The following is a 23,641-nucleotide window of genomic DNA, read 5'->3' as shown; positions in this document are numbered from 1 at the left end:
CATTAATAGGTAGATCAGTATTGCTATATTTTATATAGTTTTAGGGCTAGCCTACAATATTATATTAAAGCTCCTTTAGATAAACTACTATATAATTATACTAGACCTAGCTAATAGGGTTCTTACCATTAATTTATAGGGTAGCCTATAGGTATATAAATGCTCTTTATAGTAGAAGGAAACTAATACTATCCTAGTTATAGGTATAATGTTTATAGGCTTAGCCTATAGGGTATAAAGGAAGAAGTTTAAAGGGGTATAAGATATGTTCTTCGTTACTAGTATCTACAAGATGACTACGATACTAGGAGTAGCCGTCTCCTAGCCCAACGTCGACCTAGACCTAAAGGTCGCTCTGCTAAAGGAGCTATATAACTTCGCTAACCTCTTCGATAAAGAGAAGGTAAACGACCTATCCCCCTATTAGAGGGAGGCCAACTATTATATCTGTCTTAAAATAGGCCTAGACAGAAAACCTCTTAAGCTCCTTTAAGGACCTTTATATAATATACTAAGGGACTACCTCTTAGAGATTTAGAAGTAGGTTATAGACCTATTGGATAAAAGATAGATCTAAGTAAGTTCCTTATTAGTAGCTACTCTAATACTTTTTATAAAGAAGCTAAAAGAAGAATAGAGGTTCTATATAGATTACTAAGCTTTATATAAGATTACTAAGTAGGACTAGTACCTACTCCCTTTGATTAAGGAGACTCTTTAGTCCCTAGCTAAGACCAAATAGCTTATAAAGCTAGACGTTAGGGCTATATTCTACTATATCTAAATAGCTAAGAGGGATAAGTACCTTATAGCGTTCTATATAAGGTTTAGACTATTTAAATAGCTAGTCTACCCCTTTAAGCTTATAGATACTCCTATAACGTTCTGAAGATATATTAATAATACCCTTAGTCCAACGCTAGGAGACTATATAATAGTATATCTTAACGACGTCCTAGTATACTTAAATAAGAGTCGAAAGGACTATATAAGGAAGGTATATAAAGTCCTCCGAAGACTAAGAGATATAGGCCTTAACCTAGACCTTAAGAATTCGTAGTAAAGGAAGTCAAATACTTAAAGTATATTATAGAAACAGAGGTTTATATCCACCCTACCCCTAAGAAGATTAAGGCTATCTACAAGTAGGAGGTACCCTATAAAGTCTAAAGAGTATAGAGCTTCCTAGGATTCATTAACTTCTATCGCAACTTTATCTTTAACTTCTTTAAGAAGGTAGCCCTATTGATACGCCTTACCTATAAGAATGTCCTATTCTACTAAGGCAAAGAGGAATAGGAAGCCTTTAATATACTTAAAGCTACATTTATATTAGAGCTGATCCTCGTTTAATAGGATTCTAAGAGGGAGACGATCGTAGAGGTAGACTATTTCAATATAGCGTTTAAGGAGTACTTATCTTAATAAGGAGAGGACGGGGTTCTCTACCCTATAGCCTACTACTCTATAAAACTGAGCCCTACTAAATATAACTACACTATCTATAATAAGGAGCTACTAGCTATTATCTCTTGCCTTAAGGTCTAGTCAATATAGCTCTAGAGTATAGTGGCCCCCTTTACTATCTTGACTGACTATAAGAACTTTAAGTACTTCACCTAGCTATATCTAATCAGTGAACAATAGGTCTAATAGGTAGAGACGCTTTTACTATTTAACTTCGAGCTTAAGTATTAGCTAGGATCTTAAGCTTTATATTCTAATACACTTTTATAGTGTAAATAGGACAAGCCTAAAGATAGCTAATATATCGCTTAGCTACTCCCCCTCGATTAAGGTGTATTAGACTAACGTATAGGAGGAGGCTAGGTTACTAGTAGGAGAGACACTTTTTAAGGACAAGTAGCTCGCTGCCCTATAGGACAATGGTATTGTCGGAGACGAGCACTATACTTACCGGCTTTAGGCTATTTACGTTAGGGCCTAGAAGTTTCTAAAGGAGGTGAATATAGTATAAACCTAGATTATAGACTACTCCCTTAATATATAAGGCGCACTCCTATTCTATAGTTATCTCTAGCTACCTATATAAGAGCCTCTAACTACTATAATTTTCTAATAGATTTATAACTTAGCTATATTAAAATATCTAAAGTATAACGAGCTATTTAAAATGCTTTAGAGAGAGTATCACTAGGACTATATATCGTCTAACGTAAAGCAGTTTATTAGAAACTATAATCAGTGCCACTAGAGTAAAATCTTTTAATAGCTATGTCAAAGGCTCTTATAGCCTTTGCCTATCTCTAATCGCTTTTAGAAGTAGATCTCTATCAACATTATAACCGACTTTCCTATAAGGGATAAAGGGGCGCCTAGCTACCTTATAGTGATGACCAACCACCTCTCTAAGTATATATAGCTTAATGCAATATATTCGATAAGTGTAGAAGAGTATACCCTTTAGTTCTATAACGTATAGTAACGCTTCTATAGGTTCCCAACTTAAATTATAACCGACTATAGGTCAGATTGGTTAAATAGGTTTTAAACCGCGCTATATAAGGCGGTAAGGGTAGAGCAACTCCTATCGATTTCTTACTATCCCTAGACGGATAGAGGGACAAAGCAGGTTAACTAAAATGTATAGATGATCCTCTAGATCTTTGTCTCCTTTATATAATACAATTAGCCTAAATATCTCTTAGCCTATTAGTTTATATTTAACAATAGAGACTTATCTATAGTTTATACTTAATAATAGAGACTTATCTATAACTAGAGTAAGTCTAAACTACCTCTTCTATAGGTTCGATATAAGTCCTATACAACTTATTACAATCCTAATAGCGTTTATAGCATCTTTAGAAGGCTATATTGCTAAGTTCCTCCGCTATCTAAAGGAAGAGATAAAGTAGACCTATGTAGCTATTGCGTATATATAGTAGCAGTAGTAGGCAAATACAAATTACTCTTTTCGCCTAGTGTCGCGTACTACAACTAGCCCCCCTGTCTGTGGCTCTGTGGCTCTGTGGCTCTAGCACCTATAGAGCTCTCGCACTAGCCTGTGGGGCTGAGCTTCCACCTGTGTATATAGAGCTCTCCTCCCCCCTACTGGGAGGAGCTCCCTCGATCTACATCCTCTTCTCTCCGGCTCTCGCTTAGCCACCTAATGTGCCCTCGCCTCCTCTCCTCAGTTATAAGCCCGGTTCGCGCTTCAAAATCACCCTCGGAGGTTGCTTTGCAGGGCTATCTTTTTCTTCCTTTCTTCTATCTTCCAGCCTCTCGAGCCTACAACCATAGCATCTCTCGCGTTTACCTCTTGCGATTGAGAGCGCTTTCGATCGTCGACTTCCAACCTCCTTTTTCAAGCCCTTTTTCCTTTTCAAAGTATTTGGATCTCCCAACCTTTTGCAACCTCGGCTACTGCTTACTAAGCCACTAGTGCGTACGCTATAGCCATTCTCGGGAGCGATCGACAGGCGGCCCCCACCTTGTTTAGGGGGTACCAACAGTTCTAGAAGATCCTTTTCCTTACCTACCTCTACGAGGCAAGGCACTTCCTATAGCCTTTTTCAGCTTCGCTATAGAGGCCTGAGTTCCTAGCGGCCTTCTTAATTAGCTAGCGCTACGGAATCAGGTACTAGGTGCACAATGGTGACTATAGGCTTTAGGCGTCTATAGTTCCTTACCTAGTTCTTTAGCTCCTAGGTATAGCATATACTCTATTTCCTATTTAGAGTTGTAGCCTAAGAGGGCCCAATGACGGTTCCCAGCTCTCTAGAACAACTAGGGGGTGCCGAGGGAACTGGAAGGGCAAGTTTCTCCCCGCCTCCAACTGGGGGGTACAGAAGTGCTCGAGCGCCTAGGGCTAGAGCTCGAGCGAGGAACCTACTAGTAGTCCTTACACTCCGAACTGTTTCTAGAGCTGCGCTAGGAACGCCTAGACGTGTTTAGAGAGAGCGGCTACCCCTGCTAATTATAGAGCTAGTAGTAACAGTAGAATAGAGATTTGCTGTATTAGTGGAGGCCTCTAATGTAGGCGTTGGCACGATTGTTGCCAATATGGCGGCACGCCTAGGAGTGCTAGCTGGGGCAGTACGATGGCAAGTACTGCTATTATCGTGGTCGATACTCCCGACAGTGGAGGTTAGTTCGACTACTTTTTGCTCTGGCTAACGTAGCTACTAGAGGTAACTACGGGCCTCAACAGCCTTGTTAGGCACCTGTTTTTTTCCTTTGTTCGAGGGATAGATCTGTGGTTGAGATCTCTAGATCTGTGGCCTAGTGTGCCTTGCGTTTTTTGGATCTGTAGCCCAGTGTGCTTTGCGTTTTTCATAGACCCGCTCCTCGGAGCGTGTCTAGGGGGTGTGTCGCATACTACACTGGCCTCCCTATCTGTGGCTCTGTGGCTATGTGGCTCTGGCACCTGTGGAGCTCTTGCTCTGGCCTGTGGGGCTGAGCTTCTACCTGTGTATATAGATCTTAGCTCTCCTCCCCCCTACTAGGAGGAGCTCCCTCGATCTATATCCTCTTCTCTCCGGCTCTCGCTTAGCCACCTGATATGCCCTCGCCTCCTCTCCTCACCTAGCTAAGAGATTTAAAGTAGAAGACAAAGTATAGCTCTCTCTATATAATATAAAGACGAACCGCCCTAATAAGAAACTTGATTAACTAAATGCTAAGTATAAGCTAGTTATAATCTCTACCCCTCTGACAATGACGTTCGATGTATTAAACGGTCTATACCCAACCTTCTATATTGACCTAGTTGAGTAAGTGGCCTTTGACCTACTCCTATTGTAGAAAGTTATAGATAAGTGGCTAGACCCTATATAGGTTATATCGGAGGAGGGTATTCCCTAGTAGGAGTATAGGGTAGAGACGATCCTTAAAGCTTAGAACGCTAGAGGGAGGGGGAACAACTATAATATATACGTCAAATAGGTGGGTTATAACAAACTAATATAGGAGCCTCTAAAGAACTTCTTAGATACTACTAATCTCAACGAATTTAAATAGGAAAAGGAGATATATAATACAACGATAGGCTAGTATCGAACTAGAGGAGAAAAGAAAAACGTTATATTTATATATAGACTACTCTATAAAGACTAACAACTTAGATAAATATAATTACCTAGGCGTAGAGAAACTATAATAGGCCTAAGCTTGGTTATTCTCCTAAAACCGAATAGAATACAACTATATATAAAAAATAATAGGATATATAAGTAGCGTCATCTACTTAGGGTCTATAATAGGACTTATATCAGTGAAGTCCTCCTCTTTATTATTGAATGGGTATATAGGTGGGACAGATATATAAAAAGATAGAGCAGAGATATAAGGGGTCCAAGGTGGGGGCAGTATATATGTTTAACAGGTATATAGAACGTCTTCTATAGGAGAGGACGGGCGTTGACTACAATATAGGTCGAAGGTAGGCGGGTATACGTAAGGTGAGTGACGAGGGCAGGTCCCCTAAGGGGTATAGATAGGCGAAAGGGAGGTAAGAGCGATAACGTAGTCTACGAAGTGTAAATTCGTCTTAAGAACAGTCGCTTAAGACTACACTATAGTGTGAACAGCTTCTGCGATACACTAATTCTCTTGCTAAGAAGAATCGAGATGCTATACTATATACTCGACTAGGCGACTATAGTATTATATAGCGAGATTGTCTTAAGGAGCCTAGTATAGTACTAGAGCTCCTCGCTAGCCTAGGGTCAAGGGCGTAGGGGAGGTGATAGAGGGTATATCGAAAGCGAAAGCCAAATATACTAGAGATTAATATATAAGAGCTATACCGACTATACTATAGAAGCTATATATAAAGGTAATAAACAGGGCCTTTAGAATAGTATAGTAGGCTAGCTTAGTATTAGTTTTCTTATAAGTAGGCTCTATAATAGCTTTATTGTTGGTATAGAATTTGATTAAGTGCTTTAAGCCTATATATAGAGAGGGGTTGGTCGCCTAGAGCGCTAAATCCTAGTAGCACTTAGCGTACAACTTAGTATACTCTGTATAGCTCTCTCTATAGCCCTAGATACATTGGACAAAATTGCTATATATAAGCTACTCGATATAGTTTAGGCAGATATCACCCTCCTCTTTAGGAAAGACGTTATTCTTATCGTCGGAGTCGCCCTCGAAGATATAGTCGCCAATAGTGTAGTAAGAAGAATTATTATAGTTATTATAGTTCTATCTAAGACATTGTTAGCTTCTAGTCTAGGGCTAAAGTAGGCCTGATATAGGATAATATACGTTGTAGTCCTAGTTATCGTCTCCCCTAGGACAATGTCCTTCTCTACTACCACTAAGCGAAGCAACTACGGTCGACATTTTAGAGAGTATAAATAGAAACAAAAGTAGGTAAATGTTAGGAATATATCGCTATCGTAAAGAGAATAAAAAGCTACTACGAAGGCTAGTATAAGTAGATAGGGCATGTATATAAGGGAAGCCGAATATATATAAGAAGAAGGAGTTATAGAAATGAGCTAGGCGTGATATAGGCGTACAATAGTAGGCGACAGGGCTAGGACGAGAAAAGCATAGATATAGAACAGTCATATAGTTTAAGTAGAAGGCGACCGACAATGTACAAAGTAAATGCTCAATAGAATAGGTAGAAGGCGAGATATAAATATAAAGGATAAGAAGTGTATAAGATGGAAGTATAGTAGACGAAAAAATATATCTAAAGCAAAACAATAAAAGGGATATCGACATACAAATAGGAGGAAGATGGATTCGTAGTAGAGAGAAGAGAGATACGCAATAAGAATAGGAAGAGAACGTAAAGAGCGAATTTTACATAAGGCAAAGGGTTTTGATAGCAATAGGTAAAGGTCGGTCGTACATAATCAGCTAGCGCGCCTTACGTAATACAGTTGCCGCGAAGAAGAGTATAAGATAAGGAAAGGGCCAATCTACGTTCTATTAGAGCAATGTAAATAAATAATCTATAGCTAGGCAATAGGATTATAGGTAACTACACTAGTCTATATAGATACTAAACTAGGCACTAGCGTTTGCTATAATCGACCTTATACTAGACTTAGCCCACGCCCAACGCTACACCGCGCCTATACTAATCCAACTCCCTATCTAAGCGGGGGGGGTATATTACAGACTAGGCTATACCCGGGCTAGGTATATAGGGCTACGCCTAGGATCTATAGCGGTACGATGATAGGCCTGTGGCAGGCCTATAGTGGGCCCGCCTCGCGCCTAGAATAACATTAGCCCGAGCCCCCTATACGCGAGCCCCTTAAAACTCTACGCGCAAGAGCCGTAGCCTATACTTCTTCTTTTCGCTCCTTAAGGTAGTTGAATAAAACATTGTACACTTATTTGTAGACGCTATAAAGCTAGTACGTTACACTACTTCTACTTAAACTCGTCAAGTACAACTATATCTAGGAAGTTCTTTAAAGGCTCCTATATTAGCTTATCGTAATCTACCTACTTAATATGTACATTGTAGTTCTTCTCCTTCCCTTTTACGTTCTAAGCCTTAAGGATCGCCTCTATCCTATACTTCTACTAGGGGACGCCCTCCTTCGATGTAATCTATATAAGGTCTAGCTACTTATCTATAACCTTTTGCGAAGGGAGCAGATCGGAGGCTACTCACTCAACTAGATCGATATAGAAGGTTGGATATAATCTATACAATATATCGAGTATCACTGTCAAAGGCGTAGATACTATAACTACCTTATACTTAGCGTTTAGCTAGTCGAGCTTCTTACTAGGCTAGTTTGTCTTTATATTATATAGGGAAAGCTATACTTCGTCTCCTACCTTAAATCTCTTAGCTAGGCGATAGGAGCAGTTTATCTTCGTCTACTACTACTACTATATATATACAATAGCTACTTAGGTCTACTCTATCCCTTCCTTTAGATAGTAGAGGAACTTGGCAATATAGTCTTCTAAAAATACTATAGACGCTATTAGGATTGTAATAAGTTATATAGGACTTATATCAAACCTATAGAGAAGGTAGTTCAGACTTACTCTAGTTATAGATAAGTCCCTATTATTGAGTATAAGCTAGTAGGCTAGGAGATGTTTAAACTAGTTGTACTATATAAAGGAGACGAAGATCTAGAGAATCATCTATACTTCTTCGTTGACCTACTTTGTCCCTCTATTCGTCTAGGGATAGTAAGAAGTCGATAGGAGCTACTCTACTCCTACCACTTTATATAGCGTAGTCTAGAACCTACTTAACTAGTCTAACCTATAGTTGGTTATAATTTAAGTTAGGAGCCTATAGAAGTACTACTATATATTATAGAATTAAAAGGTATACTCTTCTACCCCTATTAAGCGTATTGCCTTAAGCTATATATATTTAAAGAGGCGGTTAGTAATTACTATAAGATAGCTAGGCGCTCCCTTATCCTTTGTAGAGAGATTAGTTATAAAATCAATAGAGATCTGCTTCTAAAAGCGATTATAGATAGGCAAAGGTTGTAAAAGCCTTTGATATAGTTGTTAAAAGATCTTGCTCTAATGGCACTAATTATAGTTCTTAATAAACTACTTTATATTAGATAATATAAGATTCTAGTAGCAATCTCTCTAGAGTATTTTAAATAGCCTATTATACCCTAAGTATTTTAATATAGCTAAGTTATAAATCTATTAGATAATTATAGTAGTTAGGGGCTCCTATATAGGTAGCTAAAGATAGCTATAGAATAGGAGTACGCTTTATATATTGAAGGAGCAGTCTATGATCTAGGTCTATACTATATTCGCCTCCTATAGGAACTTCTAAGCCTCGTTGTAAATAGCCTAAACTCAATAAGTATAGTGCTTATCTCTAATAATACCCTTGTCCTATAGAGTAGTAAGCTACTTGTCCTTGAAAAGCGTCTCTCCTATAGGCAACCTAGCCTCCTCCTATATACTAGTCTAGTATACCTTGATTAGAGGGAGTAGCTAAGCGATATACTAGCTATCTTTAAGCTTATCCTATTTATATTGAGAGAGCGTATTAGGATACAAGGCCTAGAATCCTAGTCGGTACTTTAGCTCAAAGTTGAATAAGGAGAGCGTCTTAGCTTATTAGGCCTATCGTTCATTGATTAGATATAGCTAGATGAGGTATTTAAGGTTCTTATAGTTAGTTAGAATAGTAAAGAGGGCTACTATACTCTAAAGCTCTATTAACTAGGCCTTAAGGTAAGAGATAATAGCTAGTAGCTCCTTATTGTAGATAGTATAGTTATATTTAGTAGAGCTCAGTTTTATAGAATAGTAGTCTATAGAGTAGAGAACCCTATCTTCTCCTTATTGAGATAAGCACCTACTAAGCACTATACTAGAACAGTCCGCTTCTACGATCATCTCCCTCTTAGGATCCTACTAGGTGTCAGGAGCAAGGGCTCCCAAAAGGAAGGAGGTATACGTTGAAGTGACGGAGTACAAGCAAGGTACACGCAGAGCACGCGCTACAAAGTAGCTACAAAGTAGGGGAGGTACAGGCGGTTGCATTGAACGCTAGCCTCTCTCACTGCCTATAGGTTCCGCCCTCCTTATCTCTCCTATCCTAGCCCTCAATCTTCCTCTATATCAGCTAGCCTCCATTCTTGAGTTCGCAGATCCTTTCCTAGGCCATCCTATAGCGCCTACATAGCTCCCTGAGTACGCCCAATCCACTCCATTGCCGACCCATTGTCTCAGTTCCCCGCACTTGCTTAGCCCGGTGCCCCGCACCTCGCTCAGCTCTATGCTCCTCCGATCGCTCCTCCGGGTGGCTCGTGTAATCAGAGCTACTGACGTGCGCCCCAGTGGCGTACGTAGATGACCTGCGTGGTGCCCTGTGGTAGGCAAGGCTGTGCTGGGTGCCGGATGTAAGGCGAGACAGTCGGGCCGAGGGTTGTGCCAGGTGCCGAAGCGGGTCCTACGGGTTAGAGTAGTTCTAGAGCATGACACTAGGCAAGGATTAGCTCTAATATAAATATAGCCTTAAGTATATCGAAAGCTTCCTATTCCTCTTTACTTTAGTGGAATAGGACGTTTTTATAGGTAAGGCGTATTAATAGAGCTACCTTCTTAGAGAAGTTAGAGATAAAGTCGCGATAGAAATTAGTAAATCCTAGGAAGCTCTTTACTCCTTAGACCTTATAGGGCGCCTCCTACTTATAGATAGCCCTAATCTTCTCGAGGTTAAGGTAGATATAGACTCCTACCTCTATAATATATCTTAGATACTTAACTTCCTTTACTACGAATATATATTTTTTAAAGTCTAGGTTGAGGCCTATATCCCTAAGTCTTTAGAGGACCTTATATACCTTTTTTATATAGTCCTTTTAGCTTCTACTTAAAGATACTAAAACATTATTAAGATATACTATTATATAGTCTCTTAGCATTAGACTAAAGGTATTATTAATATATCTCTAGAACATTATAGGAGTATCTATAAGCCTAAGAGAGTAGACTAGCTACTTAAATAGTCTAAACCTTATATAAAACGCTATAAAGTGCTTATCCTAATTAGCTATCTAAATATAGTAGAATATAGCTTTAACATCTAGCTTTATAAGCTATTTAGCCCTAGATAAGGACTAAAGAGTCTCTTTAATTAGGGGGAGAAGGTATTAGTCCTACTTAGTAATCTTATTTAGGGCTTAGTAGTCTATAAAGAATCTCTATCCTCTTTCTAGCTTCTTTATAATGAAGACTAGGGTAGCTACTAATAAGGAGCTTACCTAGATTTATTCTTTATCTAATAGATCTACGACCTACTTCTAAATCTCTAGGAGGTAGTCTCTTAGTATATTATACAAAGGTCCCTATAGGAGTTTAAAAGGTTTTTCGTCTAGACCTATCTTAAGATAGATATAATAGTTAGCCTCCCTCTAATAGAGGGGTAGGCCATTTGCCTTCTCTTTGTTAAAGAGGTTAGCAAAGTTATATAGCTCCTTTTGGTAGAGCGACCTTTAGGTCTAGGTCGGTGTTAAGCTAGGAGATAGCTGCTCCTAGTATAGTAGTTATCTTGTAGATACTAGTGACAAAGAATATATCTTATACCCCTTTAGACTTCTTCCTTTATACCTTATAGGCTAAGCTTATAAATATTACGCTTATAACTAGGGTAGTATTAATTTCCTTTTGCTATAAGAAGTATTTATATATCTATAGGCTATATTATAAATTGATAGTAAAGACCTTATTAGCAAGGTTTAATACAATTCTATAATAATTTATCTAGAGGAGCTCTAATATAACATTGTAGGCTAGCCTTAGCACTATATAGAATATAGTAGCACTAATCTACCTATCAATGTCTATTGTAATATAGGCGATATATATGATTTTCTTTATAATTTATACCCTCTTAACTATAATACCTAGGGTATAAAGAGTTAGCAAGATTATCTACTTGATCTTTAACTACTAATATACTTTTTCGCTAATAGCTCTATAGCTCTAGTACCTAGTATCTACTTATACATTTATAAAACTAGAGGAGTTTAGGCAAATAGAGATAGGAAAGGGGGGCTTGTCTATTCTCTTTCTAATCTCTATAAACTTGTTCTATAAGTGGCTAGGTCCTTTTAGCCCTTATATAAGACTTTATATAGGGGCTACTCTTTTCCCTCCTCCTCCTTAAAGGGGGAGTTCTCTTCTACCTATCCTTTAGCTTCTAACTTATTGATATCAACCTAAGTAGCTAGTCTCTTAGCTAGGGCGAAGGGATAGGTAGCTATACAGTAGCCTTAGCATCTATAACGGATATAGGCTCTAGCCTATTGACGTGCTATATATACTTTGTTACTTACCTACTTCGCTTATAGTACATTTATACCTTATTTTCCTTTATTCTACTACTACTTTCCTCTATAACCTCTATTAGCTCCCCTCTAGGCTAGGGCAATATAGGTTGTATTTGTTGAGATTAGGTTATTCTAGAAGCTTTCGCGGCACTATAGCTTAGAACCGAGTAGGAGAACTTAGAAGGGCTTACAGGGCCTAATAGGCCTATAGCCTTCTGTAGTGGCAGTGCGGCACAGGCTAGATAAAGGACTAATATAGGCTTGCGTTGCATTGAACAGCTTTGTATTCCACTACTGAGCGGGCATCTCCTCTCCCGCTTATATACCCACCGGCCTAGGTGCAGTGTTCTGCACGAGCTAGCGGGCTGTGGGGCGGATTTCCCACACTCGCAAAACTCATTTGGCTGGGTTTTTCTAAAAATCGGCTCGCGAGCTCGCGAACTAGCTCCAACCAATCACTGGGCCTACTGCCTCCACTGCCCCACCTAATTTAACCCCAAGTTTGAAGGCCTTACCAACCCTAACCCTAAATGGTATATATATAGTCCTTTGACTAAGCTATCGATATATATTAGCTAGTCCTATTTTGGTAAAGTTTTGGTTTAGATGCAGCTGTTCAAATATAGGGAGTGTAGGGTAGGTAGGAGGTGTAGGGTAGGTCGCGTAGGAGAGGTGCAGGGTAGGTCGGTTGGGAGACAGTGCAGGGTAGGTCCCTTGGGAGACAACCACCACTGCGCCGGAGGTGCAAGGTAGGTGGCTCGGGGTAACCACCTTACTACAACCACCACTATAGCAGTTCTCCAACTCTATTTACATAGCCTACTGCTATAGTAGGTTTAACAAGTATAACTGCTATTTGTCGTATTATAGGTCCTAGGGTTCCTTAGACTCGTTTTTTATATTTAGCTAAAAGAGACTAGTGTTCTAAATCTTTTATTTCGACGTAGATATAGGTAGCTACGAAGATGTAATACTTCTATTCTTAGTTTTAAGCTAACAATCTTTTATACCTATAGCCCTATTTGCTCTTTTAATTATAATGTTTAAGTTCTCTATTATCTTAGCTATCTAAGTGAGGAAGTCTTATATAGCGAACGTAGCCTAAGTATCTATAGCTCTAGATACTTGTCTAGGAGATCTAGCTATTTAGCTAGAGAATCTCTCTTAAGACAGCTATTGTCTATATAGCAGGCTTAGTATTTCTTAGAATAGCGAAGAGATACTAAAATCAACCAACTTATCTAAGCGTTCTTTTCTAGAGTTTTTGTTGAAAAGGCTAGAGATATTAATACCAAAGTTAGTATTTTGGTACCCTTTGATATATCGAAGGTAGAATCGAAGAGTATTGCTTGGTTGCTTAGAGGAGTGTAGCGATAGGTGATTATTCAAATAGTAGGTTCACTCGTTGTTGAGAAGCTTAATAACTAAGCAAGTAGTTCCACTTTTATAAAAGTGGAGAATAGGTAGTTCCACTTTTGAAAGTGGAGAAAGTTGATATATTGATAAAAGTGGAGGTGTGATAAGATAAGAGTGGTTGTGTGTGTGTGGAAAAAGTGTTGTGCATAAGGAAAAAGAAGAGAGGTCAAAGGTCGGAGGTTGAACCTCGATATATAGACTTTTTCTCTCTTAGTTCTTGCCCATTTCACAGGCCCACTTTTATTCCACTCTTGGACCCACTTATAAACGTCATTAGGATCCACAGTGGACCCACTTTTATTTGTCATTGAGCTTACTTTTATATTCCTATTCATTGGTTCGATCTTTGCAACTAAGAACCTTAGTGTCGATCTTCGTTATTCGAGATCATTCAATCGTAACCCTAACCCTTTAAGCTTATTGTAAGCTTATCTTATCTTATCTTGCTTATATAAGCAAAGTGTTCTTATATAATCAACTTATATAAAGTTGATAAAGTAACTTTTCGTCATTTTTATTATAAGGGTTATTTAAATAGGAACTATTTTTAACAGTTTTAGTTAACTATATTTGGTTTAGAAAGCTTAGATAAGTGATAAGATAGCCAACTTAGCATTTATAATAGTAGCTAGGGAACCTAGTTAAAAGCGCTAATTAGCTAAGCTATTAGATATAATAGGTTTTCCTTTTTAGGTTATTGATCCCTAAGCGGCAGGTCTTATAGTCTTCTTAGTAGTCATTGATAGCGTTTACAAAGATCATAGCTATTAGTAGTTTATGTTTTTTATTTCTATTATAGAATAGTTGATATATCTTAGGGCTCTAGTTACTTCTAAAAGGTTAGACTTAGTAGAGTTGCTAGCTAGTTCCTAGTTAGATTGCATCTAGTTCGTACTAATGTTTCTAGCGATATAAGTAGTCTTAGTCGCTAATCGTTGGTTCTTCAAAGCTTCGAGGTTTCTAGCGGTTTTCGACTCTCTAGTACTAAAATTTCTAATATTTCTTAGGTTAAGTCCTTAGTCTCCAAGGTAGCATCTTCAATCCTAGGGTCTAGGATGAGATTCTTACTACCGGCTACTCGGATTTTACGCTTGATAGTTGCAAGATAGGTATATAGAATAGAGTTGTCAAGTATCTAAGAGAAAGAATACTCTAAAATATACAGCTTTTAAGTATATTGTTATATATAATCGTCTTCTTCTAGTGCTATTTCAAAAGATGCTATAGCTTCTAGGTACTTAAGATCCTATATATTACGGACTGGGCTATACCTAGGCTAGGTATATAGGGCTATGCCTAGGATCCGTAGCGGCCCTAGGACAGACCTGTAACGGGCCCGCCTCGCGCCTAGAATAACATTGGTCCAAACCTACTTCGCAAGCCCCTAAAAAACTCTATATATAGGGACTATAGCCTATACTTCTCCTTTTCCCTTCCTTAAAGTAGTTAAATAGAACATTGAACGCTTATCTATAGACGCTATAAGGCTAGTATATTACAGTTCAACTACCTTTATATAGATAGAGCAGCTATTGCTTCTAGGTATAGATAAGAGCAATACGCTAGGCGTTTCAACGCTAGTACTAAGCGGACTAGATGTTACTATAAACAACTTAAACGTCCTATAGGTCCTAGACCTAGATTAGGTCTATAAACATTTTTAGCTTCTATAGGAGACGATTATATATTAGAATATAACTATTAAGGAACTTCGTATAGCCTAGATTACTATAGCTTAGACTATAAATACCCCTATAGTAGCTAACGCCCTAGCTCTAACGACTAACGCTATAGCTCTAGTAGCTCCTTAGATATAGCGGAAGCGTCTCCCTATAGGACAACCCTTCAATAATAAAAAGAAGCTCTTTACTACCTAGAAGGCTACAATAGTGTATATCCTAGTAGTAGACTAGGACTTTATTAGAGGCCTCTACAACTAGTAGATATTTATTTAAAGGAACCTTAGCTAGAAAGTCTAGGCCAAGGTTATAGCCTTCTAGAAGTTGGAAGGACCTAGCTACAACTACGACCTAGAAACGTTTCTCGAATATCTTTTAATAGTCTATATAGACCCCTATAAATAGGTTATAGCCTTAATAAAACTAGATATACTCCGCTAAAGAGACAATAAACCGTTCTCCTCTTTTATTGTTCGCTTTAAAGTAAAGCTATCGAAGGCTAGAGGACTTAATTAAAATAATAAGATACGATTTATTAGACTATAACAATGCCTCTCCTTAAAATTAAAGTATATCGTAGTAGGATAGAGAGTCCTATAGAACGACTACGCTATAGCCGTTATAAGGTACTATAAGATCGTTACCGACCTAGAGGCCCTCTATCTAGAGGAACAACACTAATAGTCCTAGGGTAAGCGACCTAGGCCTAATATAAATATAGAGAAGGATATAGATAGAGATATACTAATAACTAAGATCAATATAACCTACATTGCCCTAACCTAAAAGGGAGCTAACAAGGGTTATAGAGGAAAGTAGTAGCAGAATAGAAGAAAATAAAGTATAAATATACTATAAGCAAAGTAGATAAGCAACGAAGTATATATAGTACGCCAATAGGCTAGAGCCTATATCTATTATAGGCGCTAAAGCTACTTTGTAGCCACCTATCCCTTTGCCTTAGCTAAAAGACTAGCTCTTTAAGTCAATATTAATAGGTTAAAGGCTAAGGAATAGGTAGAGGAGGACTCCCCCTCTAAGAAAGAGGAGGGAAAAGAGTAGCCTTTATATAAAGTCTTGTACAAGGGCCGAAAGGACCTAGCCATTTATAAAACAAGTTCGTAGAGATTAAAGAGAGAATAGATAAGCCTCCCTTTCTTATCTTTATTTTCCTAAACTCCTCTAGTTTTATAAATATATAAGTGGATAATAGGTGCTAAAGCTATAGAGCTATTAGTAAAATAGTATATTAAAGGTTAAAGATCGAGAAAGTAAACCTACCAACTCCCTATACCCTAGGTATTATAGTTAAAGGGGTATAAATCACAAAGAAAATTATATATATCGCCTATATTACAATAGACATTGATAGGTAGATCAGTGCTACTACATTTTATATAGTTCTAAGGCTAGTCTACAACATTATATTAGGGCTCCCTTAGATAAACTACTATAGGATTATACTAGACCTAACTAATAGAGTCCTTACTATTAATTCGTAAAGTGGCCTATAGGTATATAAGTACTCCTTATAGTAGAAGGAAACTAATACCACCTTAGTTATAGGTATAATATTTATAGGCATAGCCTATAGGGTATAAAGGAAGAAGTCTAAAGGGGTACAAGACATATTTTTTATTACTAGTATCTATAAGATAACTACTATATTAGGAGTAGCTATCTCCTAATCTAATATCGACCTAGACCCAAAGGTCACTCTACTAAAGGAGCTATATAACTTCGCCAACCTCTTCGACAAGGAGAAGGCAAATAGCCTACCCCCTTATCAGAGGGAGGCCAACTATTATATCTATCTTAAGATAAACTTAGATAGAAAACCTCCTAAGCTCCTATAGGGACCTTTATATAATATACTAAGGGACTACCTCCTAGAGATTTAGAAGTAGGTTGTAGACCTATTAGATAAGGGATAGATCTAAGTAAACTCCTTATTAGTAGCTGCCCTAGTCCTTTTTACAAAGAAGCTAGGAAAAGGATAGAGGTTCTATATAGACTACTAAGCCCTAAACAAAATCACTAAGTAGGACTAGTATCTACCCCCCCTAATTAAGGAGACTCTTTAGTCTCTAGCTAAGGCTAAATAGCTTATAAAGCTAGACGTTAGGGCTATATTCCACTATATCTAGATAGCTAAAGGGGATAAGTACCTTATAGCGTTTCGTATAAAGTTTAGACTATTTAAGTAGCTAGTCTACCCCTTTAGGCTTATAGATACTTCTACAACGTTCTAGAGATATATTAACAACGCCCTTGGTCTAACGCTAGGAGACTATATAACAATATATTTTAACAACGTCTTAGTGTATTTAAGCAAGAGCTAAAAGGACTATATAAGAAAGGTATATAAGGTCCTCTAAAGACTAAGGGATATAGGCCTTAACCTAGACCTTAAGAAATATATATTTATAGTAAAGAAAGTTAAGTATTTAGAGTATATTATAAAGGTAGAGGTCTATATTCGTCCTAACCCTAAGAAGATCAAGGCTATCTATAAGTAGGAGGTGCCTTATAAGGTCTAAAGAGTATAGAGCTTCCTAGGATTTACTAATTTCTATTACAACTTTATCTTCAACTTCTCTAAAAAAGCGGCCCTACTAATACGTCTTACCTATAAAAATGTCCTATTCTACTAGGGCAAAGAGGAATAGGAAGCCTTCGATATACTTAAGGCTACGTTTATATTAGAGCCGATCCTTGCCTAGTAGGACCCTAAGAGGGAGATAGTCGTAGAAGCGGACTATTCTAGTATAGCACTTAGCAAGTACTTATCTTAGTAGAGAGAGGACAAAGTTCTCTACCTTATAGCCTACTACTCTATAAAGCTAAGCCCTATTAAACACAACTATACTATCTACAATAAAGAGCTACTAGCTATTATCTCTTGCTTTAAGACCTAGTTAATAGAGCTCTAGAGCGTAGTAGCCCCCTTTACTATCCTAACTAACTATAAGAACCTTAAATACTTTACCTAACTACGTCTAATCAATGAACGATAGGCCCAATAGGCGGAGACGCTCTCCCTATTTAACTTCGAGCTAAAGTACTAGCTAGGATCCTAGGCCTTACGCCCTAATACACTCTCTGAGCGTAAATAGGACGAGCCTAAGAATAGCTAGTATATCGCCTAGCTACTCCCTCTAATCAAAGTGTACTAGACTAGTATATAGGAGGAGGCTAGATTACCTATAGGAGAGACGCTCTTCGAAGATAAGTAGCTTACTGCCCTATAGGATAAAGGTATTGTCGAAGATAAGCACTATACTCACTAGCTCTAAGCTATTCGCAATAGAGCTTAGAAGTTTCTAAAGGAGGCAAATATAGTATAGACCTAGATCGTAGACTACTCCCTTAATATATAAGGCGCGTTCTAGTTCTATAGCCGTCTCTAGCTCCCTATATAAGAGCCTCTAACTACTATAATTATCTAGTAGATCTATAACTTAGCTATATTAGAATACCTAAGGTGTAATAGGCTATTTAAAATACTTTAGAGAGATTACTACTAGGACCTTATATTATCTAATATAAAGTAGTTCGTTAGGAACTATAATTAGTACTATTAGAGCAAGATCTTTTAATAGTTATATTAAAGGCTTTTACAACCTTTGCCTATTCCTAATTGCTTTTAGAAGTAGATTTCTATTAACTTTATAACTAACCTCCCTATAAAGGATAAAGGGGCACCTAGCTACCTTATAGTAATTACTAACCGCCTCTCTAAGTATATATAGCTTAAAGCGATATATTCAATAAGAGTAGAAGAGTATACTCTTCAGTTCTATAATATATAGTAGCGCTTCTATAGGTTCCTAACTCAAATTATAACCGACTATAGGTTAGACTAGCTAAATAGGTTCTAGACTATACTATATAAGGCGGTAGGGGTAGAGCAGCTTCTATTAACATCTTACTATCCTTAGACAGATAGAGGGATAGAGTAGGTCAATTAAAAGGTATAGACAATCCTTTAGATCTTCATTTCCTTTATATAGTACGACTAGCCTAAATATCTTCTAGCCTACTAGTTTACATTTAATAATAGGGACTTGTCTATAACTAGAGTAAGTCCGAACTACTTTCTCTATAGGTTCAATATAAGTCCTATACAACTTATTATAATCCTAACAGTGCTTATAGCCTCCCTAGAAGGCTACGCTACTAGGTTCCTCCACTATTTAAAGGAGGGAATAGAGTAGACCTAAGCGACTATTGCGTATATATAGCAGTAGTAGCAAGCGAATATAAACCGCTCCTATCGCCTAGCTAAGCAGTTCTAAGTTAAGGACAAGGTATAGCTCTCCCTATATAATATAAAGACAAACTACCCTAGTAAGAAGCTCGACTAGCTAAATGCTAAATATAAGATGGTTATAGTACCTACCCCTTTAACGGTGACGCTCGATATACTAAGTGGCCTATACCTAACCTTCTATATTAACCTAGTTGAGTAAGCAGCCTTCAACCTACTCCCTTTGTAGAAAGTTACAGATAAGCGACTAGACCCTATATAGGTTATATTAGAGGAGAGTATTCCCTAGCAAAAGTATAGGGTAGAGGCGATCTTTGAAGCTTAGAATACGAGGGGAAGGGGGAACAACTACAATGTATACGTCAAGTAGATAGATTATAATAAACCGATATAGGAGCCTTTAGAGAACTTCTTAGATACTATTGTACTTAACGAGTTTAAGCGAGAATAGAGAGATATATAGTACAATAATAGGCCAATGTCGAACCGAAAGAGGAAGGGGAAACGTTATATTTATATATAAACTACCCTATAAAGATTAACAACTTAGATAAATACAACTACCTAGGTATAGAGAAACTACAATATATCTAAATCTAGTTATCCTCCTAAAACTAAATAGAATATAGCTATATATAAAAAGATAATAAGATATATAAATAGCGCTACCTACTCTAGCTCTATAATAGGTCCTATATCTAGTAGGTCCTCCTCCTTATTCTTAAACAGGTATATAGGCGAGGCAGGTATATGTAGGGGCGGAATAGGTATACAAGAGGTATAGGGCGAGGGCGGTATATACGCTTGACAAGCGTATAAAACGTCCTCTATAGGGGAGGACAAGCGTTCTCTATAGTATAGGTTGTAGGGGGACGTATATATATAGGGTAAGTAGCAAAGGTAGGACCTCTAAGGGGTATAGATAGGCAAGGGGGAGGTAAGTATAATAATATACTCTACAAAGTGCGAGTTCGTCTTAAAGACAGTTGCTTAAGACTATACTATAGTGTAGACAGCTTCTACAATATACCAATTCTCCTACTAGGAGGAATTGAAATATTACACTATATACTTGATAAGGCGATTATAGTACTATATAGCGAGATTGTCCTAAAGGGCCTAGTATAGAACTAGGGCTCCTCGCTAACTTAGGGTCAATGGTATAGGAGAGGTAACTAGGGGTATATCGGAGGCGAAGGCGGAGCGTACTAGGGATCGGTGTACAAGGGCTATACTAATTGCGCTATAGAAGCTATATATAAAGGCGATAAATAGTGCTTTTAAAATAGTATAGTAAACTAGCTTAGTTTCGATTTTCTTATAAATAGGCTCTATAACGGCTTTATTGTCGATATAGAATTTAATTAGGCGCTTTAAGCTAGTGTATAGAGAGAGGTTAGTCGCCTAGAGTATTAAATCCTAGCGACATTTAGTGTACAACTTAGTATACTCTATATAGCTCTTTCTATATCTTTGGATATATTTAACGAAGTTACTATATATAAGCTACTTAATATAGTTTAGGCAAATGTCCCCTTCCTCTTTAGGAAGGGCGTTATCCTCGTCGTCTAAGTCGCCTTTAATAATATAGCCGCCAATAGTATAGTAAAAGGAGTTGTTGCAATTATTACAGTTCTATCTAAGACACTGTTAGCTTCTAGCCTAAAGCTAAAGCAGGCCCAACAAGGGATAATATACATTGCAATCCTAGTTATTATCTCCTCTAAAACAACGTCCCTCTCTATTACTACTAAGTAAAGCGACTATAGCCAACATTTTAGGAAGATGCGAATAAGGACAAAGCGAATAAGTTTCAAAAATGTATCGCTATTATAAAGAGAATAGAAAGCTACTATAGAGGTCGAAGCGAGTAGACGAAATATATATAGGATATATATATAATAGAAGTAATAAAAAGCTAAGTATATATAAGGAGAAAGAGTTATAAAAACGAACTAGGTGTATAGCAGGTCCTTATTAAGTTTATATTAAAGTTAAAGTAGTAGCGTTGTAGATATAGAATAGTTATATAAAGAAACGACGAATATTGTCAATAGGATATAGAACGAATATACAATAAAAATAGTATAGGCGATATAGGCGTTACTATACGTAAGAAAGTTGAGAAATAGATATAAGATAGAGACAAGGTAGGAAGAGCTAACATATAGAGAGGATAGAGGATAGGAATATAAAGAAGGGATAGGAGCGTATAGTAGAAGCAAGAAGAAAATATAGGGCACAAAGTTCGTAGGGGAGAAAGGGGTTTTAATAGTATAAGAGGGGGCTAGGTTATATATAATCAACAAATACACCTAGTACGATGTAGTTGCGATATATAAACGTATAAAGTGGGGAAAGGCTAATCAACGACTTGCTAAAGCGATATAAATAAACAACTCGAGCCTAGGCAATAGGACGACTATAAACGGCAAGGCCTTAGTAGGCAACTACGCTAGGCTACCCTAATGACAAGGTAGGCGCTATACAACCGAGTAGTAGGTGCTAGCGTATATTACAACTAGCGCTATACCAAACCTAAACCGCGCTCAATATAGCGTTATATATACTCTAATTCAACTACCTAATAGGGTAGGGGGGTATATTATAGACTAGGCTATACCCGGGCTAGGTATATAGGGCTACGCCTAAAATCCGTAGTGGCCCTAGGATAGACCTGTAGCAGGCCCACCTCGCGCCTAGAATAACGTTGGTCCAAACCCACTTCGCAAGCCCCTAAAAAACTCTATACGCAAGGATCGTAGCCTGTACTTCTCCTTTTCCCTTCCTTAAGGTAGTTAAATAGAACATTGTACGCTTATCTATAGACGCTATAAGGCTAGCACGTTACACTATAGGCTAATACTAGTGATATACTAAATATCATAGATAACCTTATAATCTTGAATAAACTTAAGTGTCTGTTGTATATTTCTATAGACGTTTATATTTATAATGCTAGACTTTGTCTAGTTCTTAGCGCCTTGAGGAGACTTAGAGCTAGGTTGACGATATTAGTAAAGTAAACTAGTTTGTTATATAGTACGTTTCCTAAAGCTTACTCCCTCGAACGGAGTATTATCTACCTTAGGCGTTGCTCTATACAACTTACTAGGCGTAACTTATAATATCTTTTAAGCCAAACTTAGCTCCTTTCAATAGGAAGCAAATAGGTTCAAATCGTTAGTAGGTATCACTTATTATATCCCGATAGCCTCCAATGACTATCTAGTAGTAAACGTATAAAGATAAGAAAGATCAATGCCTCTTAAGCTTATTAGCTAATAAAGCAGCACTTCTAAACACTAGTATATATTATAAAGTATATTAATGTAGCCTACTCTTCCACGAAGAGATTGTAGGCGAGGTTCCCTTTTTCAAAGGAACGCTTATCACCCCTAACCACGGTGTAGTCATAGGTGCTCTTACCATAGTTGCGTGTGACACATGTACATAGATACATAGGTCATATAACTCCTCTATTCGTCCTGCCTTATATTAGTTACTATTAATAACTATATATAGGAGATACCAATATGTCATCCTAAGAAACCTAAGAGAGCATCTATATCTATTGAGTATAAAGTCATATTGAAAGTAATTAAAACGGAAAGGGACGACTCTTATATAAGTAATAGTATAGTTGATCTTAATAAATAGAATACATAAATACATATATTATAATAGAGGACTTTGCTATAGACTAGAATAATAGATATAAAAATCCCATATAGAGTATAATATAAATTAGTTTTCATTTCTTTCTATATATTCTTTTATCTTATATTAACTTCTATAATAATAGCGAAAATACTATCTGTTTTTTTATATTCTTAAGCACTTGTTATATACAACTGTAGCAAGGGCACCTACAACTGTACTATAGTTAAGGGTGGCGAGCGTTTACTTTAAAAAGAAAACTTCGTTCATAACTCTTTCGTAGATAGTAGACTATATCAATATACTTCTATAATATATACTAGTCTTCAAGAGTGCTATCTTATTAGTTGACGAGACTAAGAGGCATTGATCTTTTTATTCTTATAAGTTTACCACTAGATGATCACTGAGAACCATTTGCGTGTAACAGATCTATAGCTCAGTGTATGTTACGTTTTTCACAAACCCGCTTCTCGGAGCGCGTCTGTGGGGTGTGTCGTATACTACACTAGCCTTCTGCTCTACACCTCTGTAGCTTTGGCATCTGTGAGGCTCTAGCTCTAGCTTATAGGGCTGAGCTCCCACTTGTGTATATAGATCTCAGCTCTCCTCCCACCTACTGAGAGGGGCTCCCTCGATCGACTATTCTTTTCTCTCCGGCTTTCACTTAGCTACTTAATGTGCCATCGCCTCCTCTCCTTAGAAGAGATAACTAGTAGTTAAGCTAATCGCTATAACTAAGAAAAAGGTTCAATTTAGAACCTAAGTATATAGAATTGAAATAGGTAGGCATTTAGAAAAATCTAGGCGATAAAAGACAGTTAATATTATAAAACAACTAA

General features: G+C 37.4%; 1 protein-coding gene across 1 annotated transcript; it reads right to left on the bottom strand.

The window, feature by feature from the left end:
- Nucleotides 1-10,127: 10,127 nt before the first annotated feature.
- Nucleotides 10,128-10,367, bottom strand: THITE_2055208 (uncharacterized protein; the record flags this gene model as incomplete). Its single annotated transcript, XM_003656989.1, has 2 exons — nucleotides 10,128-10,252; nucleotides 10,316-10,367. 2 exons carry the CDS (start codon nucleotides 10,365-10,367, stop codon nucleotides 10,128-10,130), a joined length of 177 nt encoding a protein of 58 aa, XP_003657037.1.
- Nucleotides 10,368-23,641: the final 13,274 nt, after the last annotated feature.

The sequence above is a fragment of the Thermothielavioides terrestris genome, chromosome 5 (assembly GCF_000226115.1).
Source record: "Thermothielavioides terrestris NRRL 8126 chromosome 5, complete sequence".
NCBI classification, from domain to species: domain Eukaryota; kingdom Fungi; phylum Ascomycota; class Sordariomycetes; order Sordariales; family Chaetomiaceae; genus Thermothielavioides; species Thermothielavioides terrestris.
Note: the sequence above shows the minus strand (reverse complement) of the source record. Positions and strands in the feature narration are given on the sequence as shown.